This window comes from Antennarius striatus, chromosome 13, assembly GCF_040054535.1.
Source record: "Antennarius striatus isolate MH-2024 chromosome 13, ASM4005453v1, whole genome shotgun sequence".
NCBI classification, from domain to species: domain Eukaryota; kingdom Metazoa; phylum Chordata; class Actinopteri; order Lophiiformes; family Antennariidae; genus Antennarius; species Antennarius striatus.
Window position 1 is genome coordinate 8,936,573 of NC_090788.1, and position 16,290 is coordinate 8,952,862.

The 16,290-nt window shown below is 39.4% G+C and overlaps 2 protein-coding genes and 1 non-coding gene across 3 annotated transcripts; 2 read left to right on the forward strand and 1 right to left on the reverse strand.

Moving 5' to 3' along the window:
- Positions 1 to 138: 138 nt before the first annotated feature.
- LOC137606572 (SLAIN motif-containing protein-like) lies at positions 139 to 3,277 on the reverse strand. The gene is made up of 7 exons (XM_068331888.1): positions 2,736 to 3,277; positions 2,510 to 2,646; positions 2,306 to 2,419; positions 2,054 to 2,149; positions 1,680 to 1,970; positions 1,293 to 1,424; positions 139 to 1,152 (listed from the first exon to the last, which is right to left on the reverse strand). The coding sequence occupies exons 1-7, from the start codon at positions 3,128 to 3,130 to the stop codon at positions 887 to 889; spliced, it is 1,431 nt and encodes a 476-aa protein (XP_068187989.1). The 5' UTR covers positions 3,131 to 3,277; the 3' UTR covers positions 139 to 886.
- Positions 3,278 to 4,098: 821 nt separating this feature from the next.
- Positions 4,099 to 4,171, forward strand: trnav-aac (transfer RNA valine (anticodon AAC)). Its single transcript has one exon. It is a non-coding gene; the product is annotated as a tRNA-Val (tRNA).
- A 440-nt stretch (positions 4,172 to 4,611) lies between these two features.
- slc6a7 (solute carrier family 6 member 7) lies at positions 4,612 to 14,825 on the forward strand. The gene is made up of 14 exons (XM_068331279.1): positions 4,612 to 4,917; positions 5,897 to 6,134; positions 6,504 to 6,635; positions 9,523 to 9,733; positions 10,001 to 10,139; positions 10,235 to 10,369; positions 10,490 to 10,593; positions 10,681 to 10,805; positions 10,978 to 11,090; positions 11,187 to 11,324; positions 11,417 to 11,516; positions 11,714 to 11,832; positions 12,760 to 12,933; positions 13,082 to 14,825. The coding sequence occupies exons 1-14, from the start codon at positions 4,849 to 4,851 to the stop codon at positions 13,250 to 13,252; spliced, it is 1,968 nt and encodes a 655-aa protein (XP_068187380.1). The 5' UTR covers positions 4,612 to 4,848; the 3' UTR covers positions 13,253 to 14,825.
- Positions 14,826 to 16,290: the final 1,465 nt, after the last annotated feature.

Consider the following 16,290-nt stretch of genomic DNA (forward strand, 5'->3'; position numbering starts at 1 on the left):
CGGTTTGTGGAGAATATGAAAAACTTTGATCATACAAACAATAAAATATCCATTCAAAAGGTTTTGTGCACTGATCACATAGCGCACATGTACTGGAAATAATGACAGACTAATCCATGATACATATTTGCACGATGACTTTTAATAATTTGCTGTGAGTAGAGAGGATACAAGAAGTGAATGAAATCAAAAAGTTCTGAACATGACAAATTTACAAAACATCAAAGGATGTTTGAAATGTAATTAAGAGCTGTCAAATATCAGGTGACATGATGGAACGCAAAAAGAGAAATATGACAGTTGAGTGATGGATGATCAGCTTGAGCGCTGCACACAGTGTTGTCAGCCCACATCAAAGGAGTCAATGTCAAGTATGTCCAAAACCGCACTTGCATTTCTTTGCAGCATTCTTCCTGTTATGCACCTGCACTGCTTTGTGCAACAGCTCTACAGAAAACCAATTATGCAACCAGCAGCATTCAATAGACTGCAAAAGTCAAATCAGCATCAAAATTCACACGATAAACATCAGATTCCTGCAAACCTTTTAAAAGTAAGTATTTTCTCTTTAGTATTAGCTAAGTTCACAAGCAATGCAGTATGTTTTCAAAGTCACCGTCATTTCAACACATCTGATTGCTGCTGCATAGTGCATCGTCTTTCACTTGACACCTTCTGTCATGATCTGTTATCTTATAAATGAAGATGATTCAGGAACATGACATGTCAACATCACACACTTCGTACATTTCATTCACAATTTAATGCTGCTTTCAAGAATAATTTGGCTACATGTAAATCAGTCAAATAAGATATGGCATAAATCTTTGTTTTTCAAATTTACCTAATCGTCAGATTACTCCCATGGATTCACTGAAGACATCTTTCACCTTCGGGTTGGTGGTGCATTTCTGACCCAAGCAACAGCAGTCGACCTCTCAGGTGATGCAAAAACACGTCCAGGTGCAGGCAGGCAGCCTTTAGCAGTGTGCTGAATCCTGCAAGGACTCACAGACTGAGACCTCTGCAGTCTTTTTACAGCTGTTGTCCTGTCCATAGACCCTCTCCCTGACTTCATAAAGTCACTGGAGCGAACAGATGTGACATGTGATGGAGACCAGATGTTGGACCCCTTTCTGACAGGTGATGCACCTGATGAAATAAAAATATAACTTTTTTACATTTGCCATAATAATGTGCAATATTTTTGCAAAACTCTTGTATGACTTAGAAATGAGAGATGTATGGGTGCTAATATCTTATTTTTTTTCTGTGAGGAAACTGATACAAACTTGATTGAGGGGGAGTGATTTGTGATTCGGTAGGCTGATAGTTGTCGATGTCTAAACTTCGGCTATTCCTGACTGCTTGGAGGGAGCGCAGGCTGGTTCTCAGTGGTGACTTTGTCCTGCTGGGTGGTGCTCCTGCAAAAAACATTATTAAAGGTATCATCTAAGTGAAAAGCAAAATTTACACCACGAAAATCTAAGGTTCTCAAACATATCTGAACATGTTATGAATATTGGCTATTCCTATTAGCAAACTGTACCTATTGTTAGTTTAACTGACATATTGATTCAGTTTCTTTTCCATTTACTTCTGATAACACAATAGGGTGTTTTTCTGTTATTATTTGACCATAAATCCAGATAAGGTACGAAGCAGTGTGCTCGCTGCACCTTGAATCTGAGTGAGTTTAAGCAGCTTAAACTGGGTGACTTGTTGGTGAAGTCTGGACAGTCTTGGACTCTGGCAGCCTTGTTTAGACACAGATGGCGATGACGAAGAGCCTGGTGATGACAGACAAGGCTGCAGACAAGAGGAAAATGGAGCATCGGTTTCTCCTTTTGTGTCAAAGTTGTAAATATTTTCAACATGGGTGTTGAAATGATATGGAAACATCATTGCTGGCTCCGGGTCTCTCCATGGTGATACAGCAGCAGGTGTGAAAACACAGTCCCGACGTAAGCCTGGAAAACATGGACAATATTTTCAATCCATCCTCCAGTGAATATGCAGTTCGTATTACATCAAGACACTTTTTTATACTCACTGGCTTCCTGCATGTGAGCCATAATTTGAACATCTGTGATGTCCTGCAGTCTGGGGTTTGTGCTTGTTTTATGCAGGATGTTCCACTTATTGCTATCTGTGCAGATAATAAAAGAAAAATGCTGATGAACCATAATAAAGACTGTTTTACAAATCATAGTAAAGATTTTTAATGTAAAAATACTACTACCACACAGGGATGCATGTTTTTTTTAATAAATAAAAAAGGCTTGATTAATGTAAGCTATACTACCTGTTCTCTCAGAGGTCTTCCGTGTTGTGGCAAACGTTTCGTCAATTGATGAGTGCACAGAGACGTCAGCACCATGGTGGTTTGCAGAATGTCTGTAGTAGCAACTGTTTAATCCTGAAGACAATGAGTTGGTATGAAAACAAAACCCTCAAACTGATCACTCTGAGAGGAATCAAAAATATTTGCAAGCATTCTGTTGCTTACTTTGATCCAGTTTGTTTATCAGTGACCGACATGCCGCCTCCATGTCTGGACTAGGGTTATCCAGGATGTGTCGACACCATCCAAGAGCAGATTCATTTCTCTCTCCAAATGTAGGTTTCTTTGGAGATTCATATAACCTGTTTGCATTATTTAATTCATTAAGAGCATATCCCTCTCCTGCTGGTTTTTATAACATTAATCTGTCACATGTTCTGATGGCACCTACCAGTTTTCCTCATCCTGGACATCAACCTCTACATCCAGGAGCTCCACCATGTCCAAAGCAGACTCTTCTTCATCAGACTCTTCACTGTCCCAAAGTTCTTTATGGTCATACAACATTCCATTCATGCCACAGCAAGGCAAGTTTGAACTACACCCTGACTTCAGATTATCTAGTCGTATTCTTGCATCCCTGGCAAATGAATGATTGCTGTAATTCTTAACTTCTGCTTGAATATCATCTCTCCAGTGAGCTTCAGAGCTGCAGCCCAGTTTCACAGAGCTGGTTTTCAACCTGCTGCAAAAATTAGGACAGTTTGAACTTGGGTCAAAATCCAGCAGTGGATGACTGTATAGATATTGGCTCCGATCGCTCTTCAGTTGGTCCTGGAGCTCCATTATCGCTGTGAACTTCTCAAACCACACTTCTTCAAGATCTTGTCCAGTTATTTTATTCTATGTCAGAAGGATGCTGGGCTAAATCATATAAAAATGCACACAATACCAATATGGTACTTTTTTTCTGCGAGAACAGCAACTGTCGGAGGGCTGTGTGCTGTCTGTGACCCAGATTTGTTGAGTAGGGGTGTTAAGTATAGACACTCAACAGATTGGGTGGATTTAGAAAAGCATCCTGAGATTATGTGGCTTAAGGCCTATATGGGTTGCAACAATGGAAGAAAATGGAACAACATACAAGGAAAACTGATATATAATTTCATTTAGCCATGTTGGGAGGCATTGTGTCCTGTGCAGCCATTTGGTTTTGATATCTGAATACTGAATGTGTGTGGTTGATTGTTTGAGGAGGGCCCACTGTGATCTGTGGTCAGGTCCAGTTTCACTTTCGCTCTGCTCCACAGATACAGGTGGATAATGTGAAGTCGGTGCCAAAATTGAAATGGTACAAAATTGTAAGAACTTGCTTTATGTTTTACCAAACCGCTAACTCTAGGGGTCCAACAGTGGTCATTAATCGTTTGACAAAATAGTTTAGACATAAAAGAACATGTTACGATATCCGACTTGCGCATATTTAAACTATGTGGTGAATAATAAGCGGAAGGGAGTACATTTCTCCTCTTTTATTAAACATGTGCATGCTACACTCAAATGCACTCCGCATCACATTCACATGGAACTACTTCCTTCTATACAACAGGAAAAGGAAACAGATACGTCAAAATAAGAGCGTTACAGAATAATGTTGAACAGAACATGTTTCCTGTTCTATTGTTTCACAGTATAATTTTAATCTCAGGATGTGTACTAAGAGTTTTAACTCTAAAAATCTCAGTATGTGCGACCAACGCATCAGTTTGCAGTATTGATTATATAAACATTAACAACGTGGATTTGGACGTCAAGTTCCCGTAGTGTAGTGGTTATCACGTTCGCCTAACACGCGAAAGGTCCTCGGTTCGAAACCGGGCGGGAACACATTTTCTTTTTCTTTTTTTCTTTTCATGATTCCAGTATTACATCGTAGCTTTATATAATTCATTCAGGCTTTTGGGATAGTTAGAAAATATTAATTTGAGATCACAGACACAAAAAACTAACAATTCTACCACATTACAAAAGTTTAAAAAAAAAAAAAATACAGAGCAAAGAAACAACATAGAGTTTGTTGTTATTTGAGATGCACAATGAGAAAGGCTACAAAGAAAAGAGGTCAGGATTAAGTGAACTTTAATACCCACTTCCCTTCTAAAATCCGAAACATTTCAAGTAATCTTTAAACCTTGGATGTCAACACGTAAATTAAGTTTTGAGGCTCTACGGGTACCGAGGGGTCTCCTTAGGCCCCGCCCAGCCCCCCTCCCCCAGGAACAGGTGAAGAGGCGGTGTCGTCGCCCTTCTCTCCTACGTGCCTCCACTGCACTTGCGCCCTGCCTCCCTGCCCTTCACCTCACAAACAACGGACCTGTTTCCTCCGCGTCATCGTTGATGTCTCCTGTGTTGTCACAACGGGTTAAGGCCAGCCGAGCAGACTTCTCCCACTGCTCCTGAAGCCTTCACCATCAGGATATACCCACGAGAGGAACTTTCCTGCGTGAAATGTGGAATAACGAGCGACGAAGGAAACAGTGAGGCGACACCTGTGCCGCGCGGAAATGCAGGACGAAAGCGGCAAAGCGGCACCCCGGAATCCCACTGCAGACGCCGCCGCTAACGCCGCGCAGGTAGGCTCATTTCTTGGACTCTTCACCGCTGTCTCCACGTCGAACACGGCGCTCCGTGGAAATGAGAGACTCCCGGTAGCGATGTGGGTCCCCTGTGTTAGCGGGTCACCTCCCGGGCCTTCCTGAGGTGGAGGTGGAAGCAGGAAAAATAAAGTTTCTTTAGATGAGGCCAGCGGTCCAACCTGTCCGGCAGCATTACTCTCATCTGTTCTAATACGAAATGACTGTTGACAGTAGAGATATCACCAGGTCCCCAGTGTACTTTGTCAACACATGTGTTTGAATAACTTTTCTCAAGTCTTTACATAACACTGTCAACACACAAGATTATCCACTCTGCTGGTCTCGTTATTATTATACAGCACATTCAGTTCTTCAGTGTCCAGATAGGACTGTGTTAAAAGTATTATTTATTAGTAGAGTTGGTGCTTTGGCAATTTAATTTCACTGTGTAATGAAGGCGTCATATCAGACTTGGTCTTTTTCTGGAATGCTCATATTTCACAAATTAATGATTTATTTATTTATTTATTGTAATCTCCTAAAAGTCCTCTCGATTTATTGTAGGTACTATAATTTATTGACCATATCCACTTTTTTTTGTTAATACAACGTTGTCTGTTCCTCAACTTCTTTCATCCTGCTGTAATGTTTATATATTATTTTATATCCTCTTTGTGCGTCTAAAACACACATTATTCATTTTATGCCTTAGGGTTTATTACAGTTACTGCACTGACTGAATTAGTCACCTTTAAACACAACAATGATGGTGGTATCAGCAGGTAAAGGAGAAGCTCTGTTATTTTAATCTTACTTCCCCCAGCTTACCTTGAATGAGGAAACAAACTGATGTTTACAGATGGAGTCTTGCAGATTGTAAATGTAAAATCCACTTGATGGTTTTAAAACCTGAGATGGGGTAAGACTTACACAAAACTCTTTTGCTTTCTCACAATATGATTCCCTTTTTGTCCAGAATTCGGTACATTTAAATGGGCACACTGTTACTCAAAATGGCCACAGCTCGTCTGTTAGCCACACACCAGACCCACCGACTGAATCCCGGTCCTCAACTCCTGTGCCTGCTCCAACACCGACCATCCTGAGAGAGCAGTGGGGAGGGAAGTACGAGTTCCTGCTGTCCTGTATTGGGTACTGCGTTGGACTGGGGAACGTGTGGCGGTTCCCATACCTATGTTATCGTAATGGAGGAGGTGAGAATTGCACAAGCATCTGATATGTTTTAACAGTTACTTGACGCTTTCCTTGTGATCATGTTGGATTATTTTACCCCCCACAGCAGCATTTGGTCCTGAAAGCCACAAACTGTTTGCTAATTCCCAGACTGTTGACAGTCTTCCTCTATTAAACACCAGACATAACATCTGCTGTTTGAACCCAGCCTCACGTGTTGCACTGGAAGCAAACATGTTGAAGCGTGACTAACTGTAAAGTAAAATCTACCTGGGGTGGTACTGTATACAGAGGCTGTATAGATGGACCTGCATCTACTTGTGTGAAGTCATCTCACTGAATGTGTACCCTACCGTCCTTCAGTCCTGGCTTATTCCTGATCTTTACAGGTGTGTTTCTCATCCCATATTTCATCATGCTGTTTTTCACGGGTGTTCCACTCTTCCTCATGGAGCTGAGTTTAGGACAATATGGAGCAGCAGGCCCCATCACGGTGTGGAAATGTTGCCCTCTGCTCAAAGGTAATGGTCTCCTATACAGGCAGTCCTCAATTTAAGAACATTCGACTTACGAAGATTTGGAGATGCAAACAAATGCACGCCGCCATATCCAACTATTGTCCTGCAGTCCCCCTTCCACAACCCCTGCCTAGCAGTGCTGCTAGGTGAGGGTCTCCAACACTCGTCTCCCCCTTTTGTTGTTTGTTGTCTCTGTGAGCATCTCAGAGCGTCAGGCTTCGTATCTTGGATACTTAATTGTTTATCATGCACAATAAAGCAAAGGCTAGTGATGATAGTGGTAGAGGTGACGATCTTTTGATGAGAACTTTTCTCTCACCTACAACAACTACCCTCTCCTTCTCTTCCCTTGCTCTAACGTTAAGCTATGTGCTACATGCTACAGTACCGTACAGTGGATCAACAACATCAACAGCTGACTCTGGTTGTTTTCGTTGGATGCTCCTAAAAACTCCTTTAAGTGTTTTCGTCTTCTTCTCCTCAAGAATTAAATTATAAGGAGCAAAAGTTTACCATAAACTAATTTGAATTAAAATAAATCATTTGTGGTGCTCAGTACTAGTTATTGGAACTAAACATACATATTTTAATGTTATTATACGATTTTATTGTTATTTATTGTATAGTAACATGTGCTTTTAAGGGTTTTTTAGTGATCTTAATAACCGCATTACTCGCGGTTAATGCGTTCCAGGAACCACACGAAAATAACGAATTATGGCGACGAACTATTTGTTATTGTTTACGGTAAATTAAACGTTAATGAACCCTCCCCATACTGATATTAAACCACCTTCTATCTGTATGTATCTTTTCCCACACTCTTATCGACTGTTTAAAGCACTTTTCTGTCTCATGGAAGTTCGCTGCCTTCCGAGAGTCACAGACGTAGTGCGCTTCCGGATGCCTTCAGCCAATAGAATGCGTGTACGATATCACGTGACTACTTACTAAAAATCTGATGAAGTCACGCGTGTTGCGAGAATGTGCGTGAGATTACTGCAATCTATCATTTGTGGCGGACAGAAATAAACTCTTGTATGGTGCCATCTCGTCTTCAGCTGTTCCTTCTGCATTGTGGGTAACGTGGATTGCTACAGGCTAATAATGCGATATAAATGCAAGTTAAATGGCGTAAACCTGATTTTATTTTTACATTATTTCTAATGGAAAACCACCGCATATTCAAGAATGACTTAACTCAAAACAACCTGTATTTTATGTTGTTTTGTGTTGTTTTTATGTCCTATAATTGTTTCTCATAGGTCTTAAAGAATAGTACTTCCATATTTAGAGTGGTAATGTTATTTAAATGACCACAAATTGCGATTATAAATTAAAATTTAATAAAAAATGGCTTACAAACAATTCAGCTTGCAAACAACCCCTCTGAACCAATTGTTAGTCTTTTGAGGACTACCTGTATTGTGCTTTTTTACATATATAATTCCTTGGCATAGTCTTTTCAAGATGATATCAGCACAATGACATCATGAAATAATACCAATACTTAACTTTATGGTATTAGATAGCATAAAGAAAGCAGAATATTAACTTTCGATGAATCTTGAGTAAGTGAGACATTAAGCTAAGAATGTTTTTGTGAACTGGCTGACATTATCATATCATCTGTACATCATCTAGAAATGTCAGCACACCAGTGTAAAACCATTGTGAAATCTTTCCATCTCAGTTGCTGAAAATTAATATCTGATAAAGAATCAAGGAACTGTCTAACATCCAGCAATAGAAGCAAAGAGGAAGGCGATAAGTCTCGATAATTCTAAACTAAATTCCAGCGGCAGGTTGGGAGAGTGGATGATGAGAGTTCTGTGCTGGAGGCCATTATAATTTTACAATAGGAAACTAGACAGTATCTGCCAATGCTGTTGTCTCTACGTCATGAATATGAGCAAAACGTTTTCTCACGTTAGAGCCCTTTGGCAAATTCCATCAACATGCAGTTCTCTGAAAGAAGAAATGGGTGTGCTCAAGGATTGACACAATACATGCATTCCATTTTTATCACAATGAGGAGCTCGTGAACTGTTGCATCAGTGTCTGGGTGTAACTCATGCTTTGGTGTTGTCGGTATAGGTGAGTGTGCTTCCACTATGAAATGCCACCTCTTTCCTTGACCCTGGAGTTTACTCTTGTCTGTTATATTAGCTTTCAGAGCCCAGATCTAGACTCTTATCCAGATCTAGACCCAGTTAATGGAACATTATGAGTTGTCCATGCTTGGGTGTTTTATTTTAACTGATTCATTAGAGGAATAATAATATTGATAATATTAATGGAGTATTATCTCATTTTCTTCTCAAAAACTGTTAAAGATAGACAAATTAAATTTTGTGGAGAGTACTAAATAATTAACTGTAGGTTGATTTTAAAAATTACTGCTGAAAGCTATTTTTTCTGGTGTTACTAGCCATTTTTTTATTATTTGCATGGCCTACATATTCTTCAAACAAGCTGAACATGTTTTCTTAAAACTACTGTAGATAAAACTGTGTGCAACGGAAGCATTATTTTAGCTGTTATGGCCCTTTCTTTGGATTTTGTTGATACTGTAGCTACTCGGCATTTAGTGAAGCTTTATCGTGAGTGGCTTCAAAAGTAAAAATCCTCCTTGACATAATATCTTGACCTACAAAAAAATGCATCAAAATCTGACGACTTTTTTAGAACAAACAAATGTAGTCTGAAGGTGAGTTAATGAACCATGTCTGCTTATCAAGCACATTAACCATCTGGCTAATAAACCGCATAATCCTGATTTAAGAGCAGAGACTCTGACATTCATTTAATGATCCAACTGTTGTCTTGCGCAGCATTATTACACATAAGTAAATATTCTGTTTATTTTGACAGTTTTTTAATCTTGCAGGCATTGGTATTGGGATGCTGTGTGTGTCCACGCTGGTATGTCTCTACTATAACGTCATCATTGCGTGGACATTTTACTATCTGGGCAGCTCGTTCCAAAGCCCTCTGCCCTGGTCCTGTGAGGCTGCAGCCAATTTAGGTCTCTGTCGTAACAGCACGACTGGAAATGGCTCCACTGATAAAGTTCTTAGCCCCACGGAAATCTTCTGGAAGTAAGTCTTTTGCTCAGTCTTCCTTTGCTTTGTGAAACACATTGTAGCCTGCTTTCTCATTTACATAGTATATTTTGAGATGAATGAACACTTATTCATTGTTTCTTTTTACCCCGTGTATATAAATTGTAATATGCATGAGGGCATTACAGAATTACATCATCTGGAAGCCGCTGGATATTCAGAGAACTGTTTCTAAGCCTGTATAATCATCAAACAAAATTCATGAATCCGTTGAAGTATTTAGTTTAGACATGTGTCTTGCAGTGAGCGTGTTCTGGGTGTGGTACACAGCGAGGGCCTCCATGACCCCGGCCCTGTCAGGTGGCCCTTGGCCCTGTGCCTCCTGGCTGCATGGATCGTCATCTTCCTCTGTATGCTCAAGGGCATCCGCAGCTCTGGCAAGGTGAAGCATCACAACATCCTCGCTGTCGTCTTCTTATGCAAAAGACCCTCTGTCCTGGTGGCCCTGACATGCGTCTGTCCCATCGGTGTTTTCAGGTGGTTTATGTAACGGCTACCTTCCCCTACTTCGTGCTCATTGTGTTGGTCATCAGGGGCGCTACGCTGGAAGGCTCTCTGCAGGGCGTTGCTTTCTACCTCACACCAGACTGGGACAGATTAGCCAATGCACAGGTACCTCTGATGATGATCTGATGAGGAGTGTGTGAGCACAATGTATTTTTTATGTGTTATATGTAGGAGTCATGATATATTTTTATTGCTTAAAGCATTTTTCTGTCTTACACATTGCAGGTGTGGAACGACGCAGCCTCACAAATCTTCTACTCCTTAGGTATTGGAGTTGGTGGGCTGCTTTCTATGGCCTCTTACAATAAGTTTGACAATAACGTCATCAGGTAAACTTCTGCCTCTGCAGTGTTGTTTGCTCTGTTTTTACAGCCTCTGTGGGTTCTGTTTTTTAATCACTGGTCTTTTGATTTCAGGGACACTTTGATTATCACCATAGGAAACTGCAGCACCAGTTTTTTTGCAGGATTTGCTATCTTCTCAATCCTGGGTCACATGGCGTGGAAGAAGGGAGTACCTGTGGGAGAGGTGGCAGACACAGGTAGATACTGTACCTGTGCTGTTCTATAATCGAACTATTAGAAGAGATCTTGTAGATAGTATGTTGTGAATCAGTGACAGCTTCGTTGCAAAAACTACCAGAACTGTATATTCCATCTGATCTAAATGCATAGATTGTTTTCTGGAACTTTGTGCTTGTTTTTCTTTTTCAGGTCCTGGTTTGGCCTTTGTTGCTTACCCAGATGCCCTTGCTCTTCTGCCAGGTTCAGTGTTCTGGTCCATCATGTTCTTCCTCATGCTCTTTATGCTGGGGATTGATACGCTGGTAAGGTTGAAAAAAATCACCCAGAGATATGATCAGGGACCAAGAGGCACAAGTCCAGCTCTGTATGTTTAAAGCCTTCTGTTGTCTCTGCTTCAGTTTGGCAACATGGAGGGCATCACTACTGCTGTGCTGGATGAGTTTCCGCATCTCAGAATGAACACTCTGCACAAGTCCTTGTTTTTGGGTGCTCTGTGTTTCAGCTTCTACTTGATGGGTCTCCTGTTGGTGACTGATGTGAGTGTGTCTGTAGGACCGCTGCACCAGAATAATGTGTCTGTTTTTCTGTGATCACATTACTTATATTTCCCACAATGCCTGTGTCTTAGGGTGGGATTTACTGGTTTACTCTCATTGACTCGTTCAGCACTAGCTTCGGCCTCATCATCATCACCCTCTTCATGTGCATTGGCATCTCCTTCTTTTATGGTAGTGCATCCACCACCCCTAACATTCACATGAAATCCATCTAACTCGATTTCTTCAGTCATCCAGGGGAACAGATTTTTAGCCAACTGACTAAGACTGAGTCTGCATCAAATCCGGCTTCTGCACACTAATATCATATTGTCTTGTGATATCTTGCTTTTTCTTAATGCTCACCTTATAATGAACTTCTCTGTTAGGAGTCAACCAGTTTTGTCAGGATATTATTGATATGATCTGCCCATGCCCTCCCTGGTGTCGCAAACTGCTGCTTTACTTCAAAGCCTGCTGGATTTTCTGCACTCCGTTTCTTCTGCTGGTGAGTTAGCCGTTGAGGTCGATCCTGTATGAAGTCAGCATTGATTATCTAAAGTTGATAAAAGTTTTTGAGGTTGATGGGAATTGTGTAATTTTCAACTTAACGGCTGCTTGATAAACCCAGAGTCAGGTCGTTATGCCTCACTGTCTGGATATCATGACAGCATAAGAGATTTATTGACTGTTTATTTTGTAATGATTTAACTGTATAGGTCAGATGCTTTGGTGACACAAATAAATTTAGGGACCATTATTTAATGGTTTGTTTCTTTTTCATGCAGTAAGAGTTAGTTTTTGCCTTTTTTTTACATTTCAAACCTGCTTCAGTCCACTGGTTTTGCTGTTGAATTAAAATCAGTGCAGATGATACATCATCATGTTTGTAATGTTTGTATGGAAAAAAAACACTAATAGAAACAAAATAATTAGAAATATTATTATAATTACCCTGCCATTTATATCTCTAATGTTATTGCTGCCAAACATCACTGTTGCTATGTTTCAATTGCACCACCCATATCACGCCCTCTATGTCTGCTAATTTGTCAAGTGAAGCAGAACTAACATTTACCCGAAGACTGCTTTCACCTGTCTGATTCCACTTGTTTATTATGATGTGTTATTACACTTATGGTCAAAAGTTCATTTAGAAGGCAATATCCCCCTGTCCCTACTGCATTAAATACATTGCATTAAATGACAGATCTCACAAACAGAAAGAGAACAAATGTGATAATTCAATTACCAGCTAATTCTCAACTTCCCTGAAGGAATTTGAATATCACAGCTATCACAAGTAACCAGTTGTACAACATTCGATCTGAGTTCCCCTTCCTCATCCGTCCTGACTTTATCTGTCATTTCTTTTCATTCTGCCATTGTTGCTTTTTGTGAGTACGCTCACTGAGATTCTTCCCTGTTGCTGTAGTTCATCCTGACCTATATCTTCATTGAGATGTACAACACGTCCCTCCAGTACGGGGACTATACGTATCCACGGTGGGGCAAAGCCCTCGGTGTGTGCATCGGAGCTATCTGCTGTCTACAGATCATCATCTGGGCTGTCGTAGCCATCAGCAAGGAAACAGGAAGTTTAAAGGATGTCAGTATCGCCTTTATATAATGCTTATTCCTCTGCCTTTATGTACAACTTGAATAGATCGGCACTGCTTCAACTGTTTAAAACATGGCATTGACAGATGAAATGAGTCTTGGAAGACACACATGACTGTCTTTTGTTTCTTTGGCAGCGTTTTCGAAAAACAATCCAACCTTTGAATTCCTGGAGGGTGAACAACTTGAACAACACTGGGAGAGTGCAAGAGCTACCGGACCCAGAGAGGGTGGAGGCCCCATTCACTGTCACTCTCACAGACATGGACTTCACTGCAATGACATGGGAGGAGGGAAGCGTGGCCTGACAAACGCACAACAACCAGCAAACTACGTTTTCCAGAAACAGAGGAATTTGTTTTTACATTGTTCACATCAGCTAGGCTCCGGTGGCCAGACTGTGTCCTGCAGGGTAATGCAGATCATTATATTTATTTTATTTTTTCAATATTTAGTATTTAGATGGAATAGTAGGATTCACCAGGATGATTGATGTTGCTCTCGAAATTTTTCTAATGATCATCAATGAATGACTTTTAGCTGAAAGCATCCAATAGTAACTGAAGAACCAAATTTTATTAAATACGCACAGTGGACAAAGAAGTGCAGTCACGGCTACCTTCAAAAACCACAGCTGGACCTCAAGAGGTGACCTAAAGCCTTCCAACCCACAGGGTACTGAGCACTCAGCCACACCAAGGAACACTTTTGATCCATTTTCCTTTATTTAAATTGAAGGACTGCTAAAGATTTTGCTGAAATATAGTAAATTCATTTGTCGACATGCCGTATGAACGATTGAGTACTGTACATGTGTCTTATGACAGTAGACAGATGTCTTGTCTGACCATCTGCATTTCAAATTCACTCCGAGTGAAAAAGCTTTTGCACAGAATACATGGATATTGACACTTTTAGAACTACAGTCTCTATTAGGATTGTAGGCAACCTCTCAAATGGGACTTTTCATGCCTGTAACTTCCTTTGCCTTTGTAAATAAATTAGTTGTATTAGATAGCTGATATATACATGAATAAGTTTTTAGTCTTTGTTAAACAGAACTTGGCTTTCACAGCCTTTTGCTGTTGATTTCTTCTCTGCTGCCTAGTAGCAGACACATAAGGTTAAAGTAATATTTGTTTTTATTATAAGATAAATTGTCCTTTACTGGCAAATTTGTTAATGGTATGTAAAAAGATTGGGCCTAAAGTAATCAATAAAACAAGAGTTTCCTTGGACAGTCAAATCGATGTGCTCTTTGCAGTATCTCTTGGAGTGGCTGACTGAAATAGAATAAAATGTTAATCGTATTGGTTTCACTTTTGCACAAACCCACAGCCATCTTGGTTCTTGACTCCAAAACTTTGCAAAGGCACGTATATTTGTACTCTGATCAGATGCTGACAAATAAAAGGAACTTTTGCAAGGTCTATGTTTCTAAACCCTTATAGTACACAAACCTTTTCATTTGTATGTTTTTACAAGTAACTGCTTTCTCTTTGAAAGTATTTGTCAGGCAGAAACTAATTTAAAATCCTACTATTTTATTCTCCTTTGTTTTTCATTTACATCATAAAAACTATTGCTTTTACCTTTGTACACATTGGTACCCTTCTCTTATACACAGATGAATAAAATATTTAAAATATTTGTGTGCCACTTGGTTTATCTTGAAACAACCCTTCGCTCCGATCATTCTGACATATTTGAGTGTTATGAGTGTCTCGGGTTTGTTTGTTTTTTACTTCACTGAGATTTGCCACAAGAGGGCAACAGTTTCACAAAGATGATGGCACAAGAGAGGCATGTGAACCCAGTGGTGATTTATTGAAACTTAAAATTTGCTGTCCAAAGTGTAATTAAAATCTGTATGGTCATTAAAATAACTGTACTTACTATACCCACAATGTATTCATTCTACATTTTAAAGTTGTGATATCCATAACCCATGCAGTGTTTATACTCTTTTCTGTTTCTGTACTTCTGGATAGGCACCAAACTAATTTTTCATTACCTCAGTACCCATAGGGTGGCAAATCTAATTTAATCTAAATAAAATTAAACAACTGCAGTGATCTTTATATGGTCATCCATCAAAGAAGAAAAAATATACATCAGTGGCTACTAACATACTATTTTGGGTAGAAAAAGTGGATCTGTGACAAATATTCACTAATGACTTCAATGTAACATCAACATTAGCAGAAAAGATGTTAACATGAGATGGTAGACCAGGGTTTCAATTAAGTTTAGTTTCCTGAGAAAGTGTGGTGACAGATTCTCAGTGACAAGACAGTTTTTATATTCTTCTGAAAAGATTGGAAATATTTGTCAATATGCCCCCCCAGTAAAAATATTTCTTTCAAGGCCAGGCATGTATTCTGTGATTTGTGTTGTAGGTGTTTTGACACCAAGCATCTAGCAGAGAAACGTTTCCTCTCTGCTTTATAAATCTGATGTTCTCCATATATGTGCATAATATCAGATGACATTATGTAGAGGGGGCTGTGAACAGTATCACTGAGCTGTGACTGCACACTCTGCACTAATAATCTGCTTTTCTTTAAGGTACTGAGGATGAAAATCGATTTTTCATATTTAATGTCTTTATCCACCTAGCGTTTCATCACCCTCTCTCTCCTTAACTATCTCACAACCCATAAAGGGCTTTTTAAGGTTTTCCTAAACCCCACTGTGTGTTTTGAAAACCTGGATGTATGTTACCGTGCTGCTCATTTATTTTCTGCATCTTTACCATGCAAGTTTGCTAAAACATGTACGATATTTGTATTTACCTTCAGATGGCATTTCATAGATTTTATTTTAACAACCGCCCTACTTGTAAATTTAGCACATTGGTCTCATTTACATGATGAATTAATGTGAATCTTCTGTCCAGTGTTCTCAGAAAAATCTGTTTATTCTGCCATTCATATTTTTATGTATACTTGGGCGGCAGTGGCTCAATGGAAGAGTGGATGGTAGAGCTGGTGGTTCACTGTTCCAAGATCGGGGGTTTGATTCCCGCTCCCGCCCCAAAACACCTGGAGTGTGATTTTATATATATATATATATATATATATATATATATATATATATATATATATATATATATATATATATATATATATATATATATATATATATATATATATATATATATATATATATATATTCTGTGTATATATACATATACATTCTGTGTATATATACATATACATATACTGTGTATATATACATATACATATACTGTGTGTATACACACACACACACACACACACACACACATATATATATACACTGTATATATATATATATATATATATATATATATATATATATATAT

Bases quoted from the DNA above. Each gene is read 5' to 3' on its own strand.
- LOC137606572 (XM_068331888.1), bottom strand. From the start codon at position 3,130: ATGGAGCTCCAGGACCAACTGAAGAGCGATCGGAGCCAATATCTATAC. The intron at 2,420-2,509 runs GTAAGCAACAGA...CATTGTCTTCAG, and splicing joins GATAAACAAACTGGATCAAA to GATTAAACAGTTGCTACTAC. The intron at 1,153-1,292 runs GTTTGTATCAGT...TTATTTCATCAG, and splicing joins AATCACTCCCCCTCAATCAA to GTGCATCACCTGTCAGAAAG.
- slc6a7 (XM_068331279.1), top strand. From the start codon at position 4,849: ATGCAGGACGAAAGCGGCAAAGCGGCACCCCGGAATCCCACTGCAGAC. The intron at 6,135-6,503 runs GTGAGAATTGCA...TGATCTTTACAG, and splicing joins ATGTTATCGTAATGGAGGAG to GTGTGTTTCTCATCCCATAT. The intron at 10,140-10,234 runs GTGAAGCATCAC...CGGTGTTTTCAG, and splicing joins GCATCCGCAGCTCTGGCAAG to GTGGTTTATGTAACGGCTAC.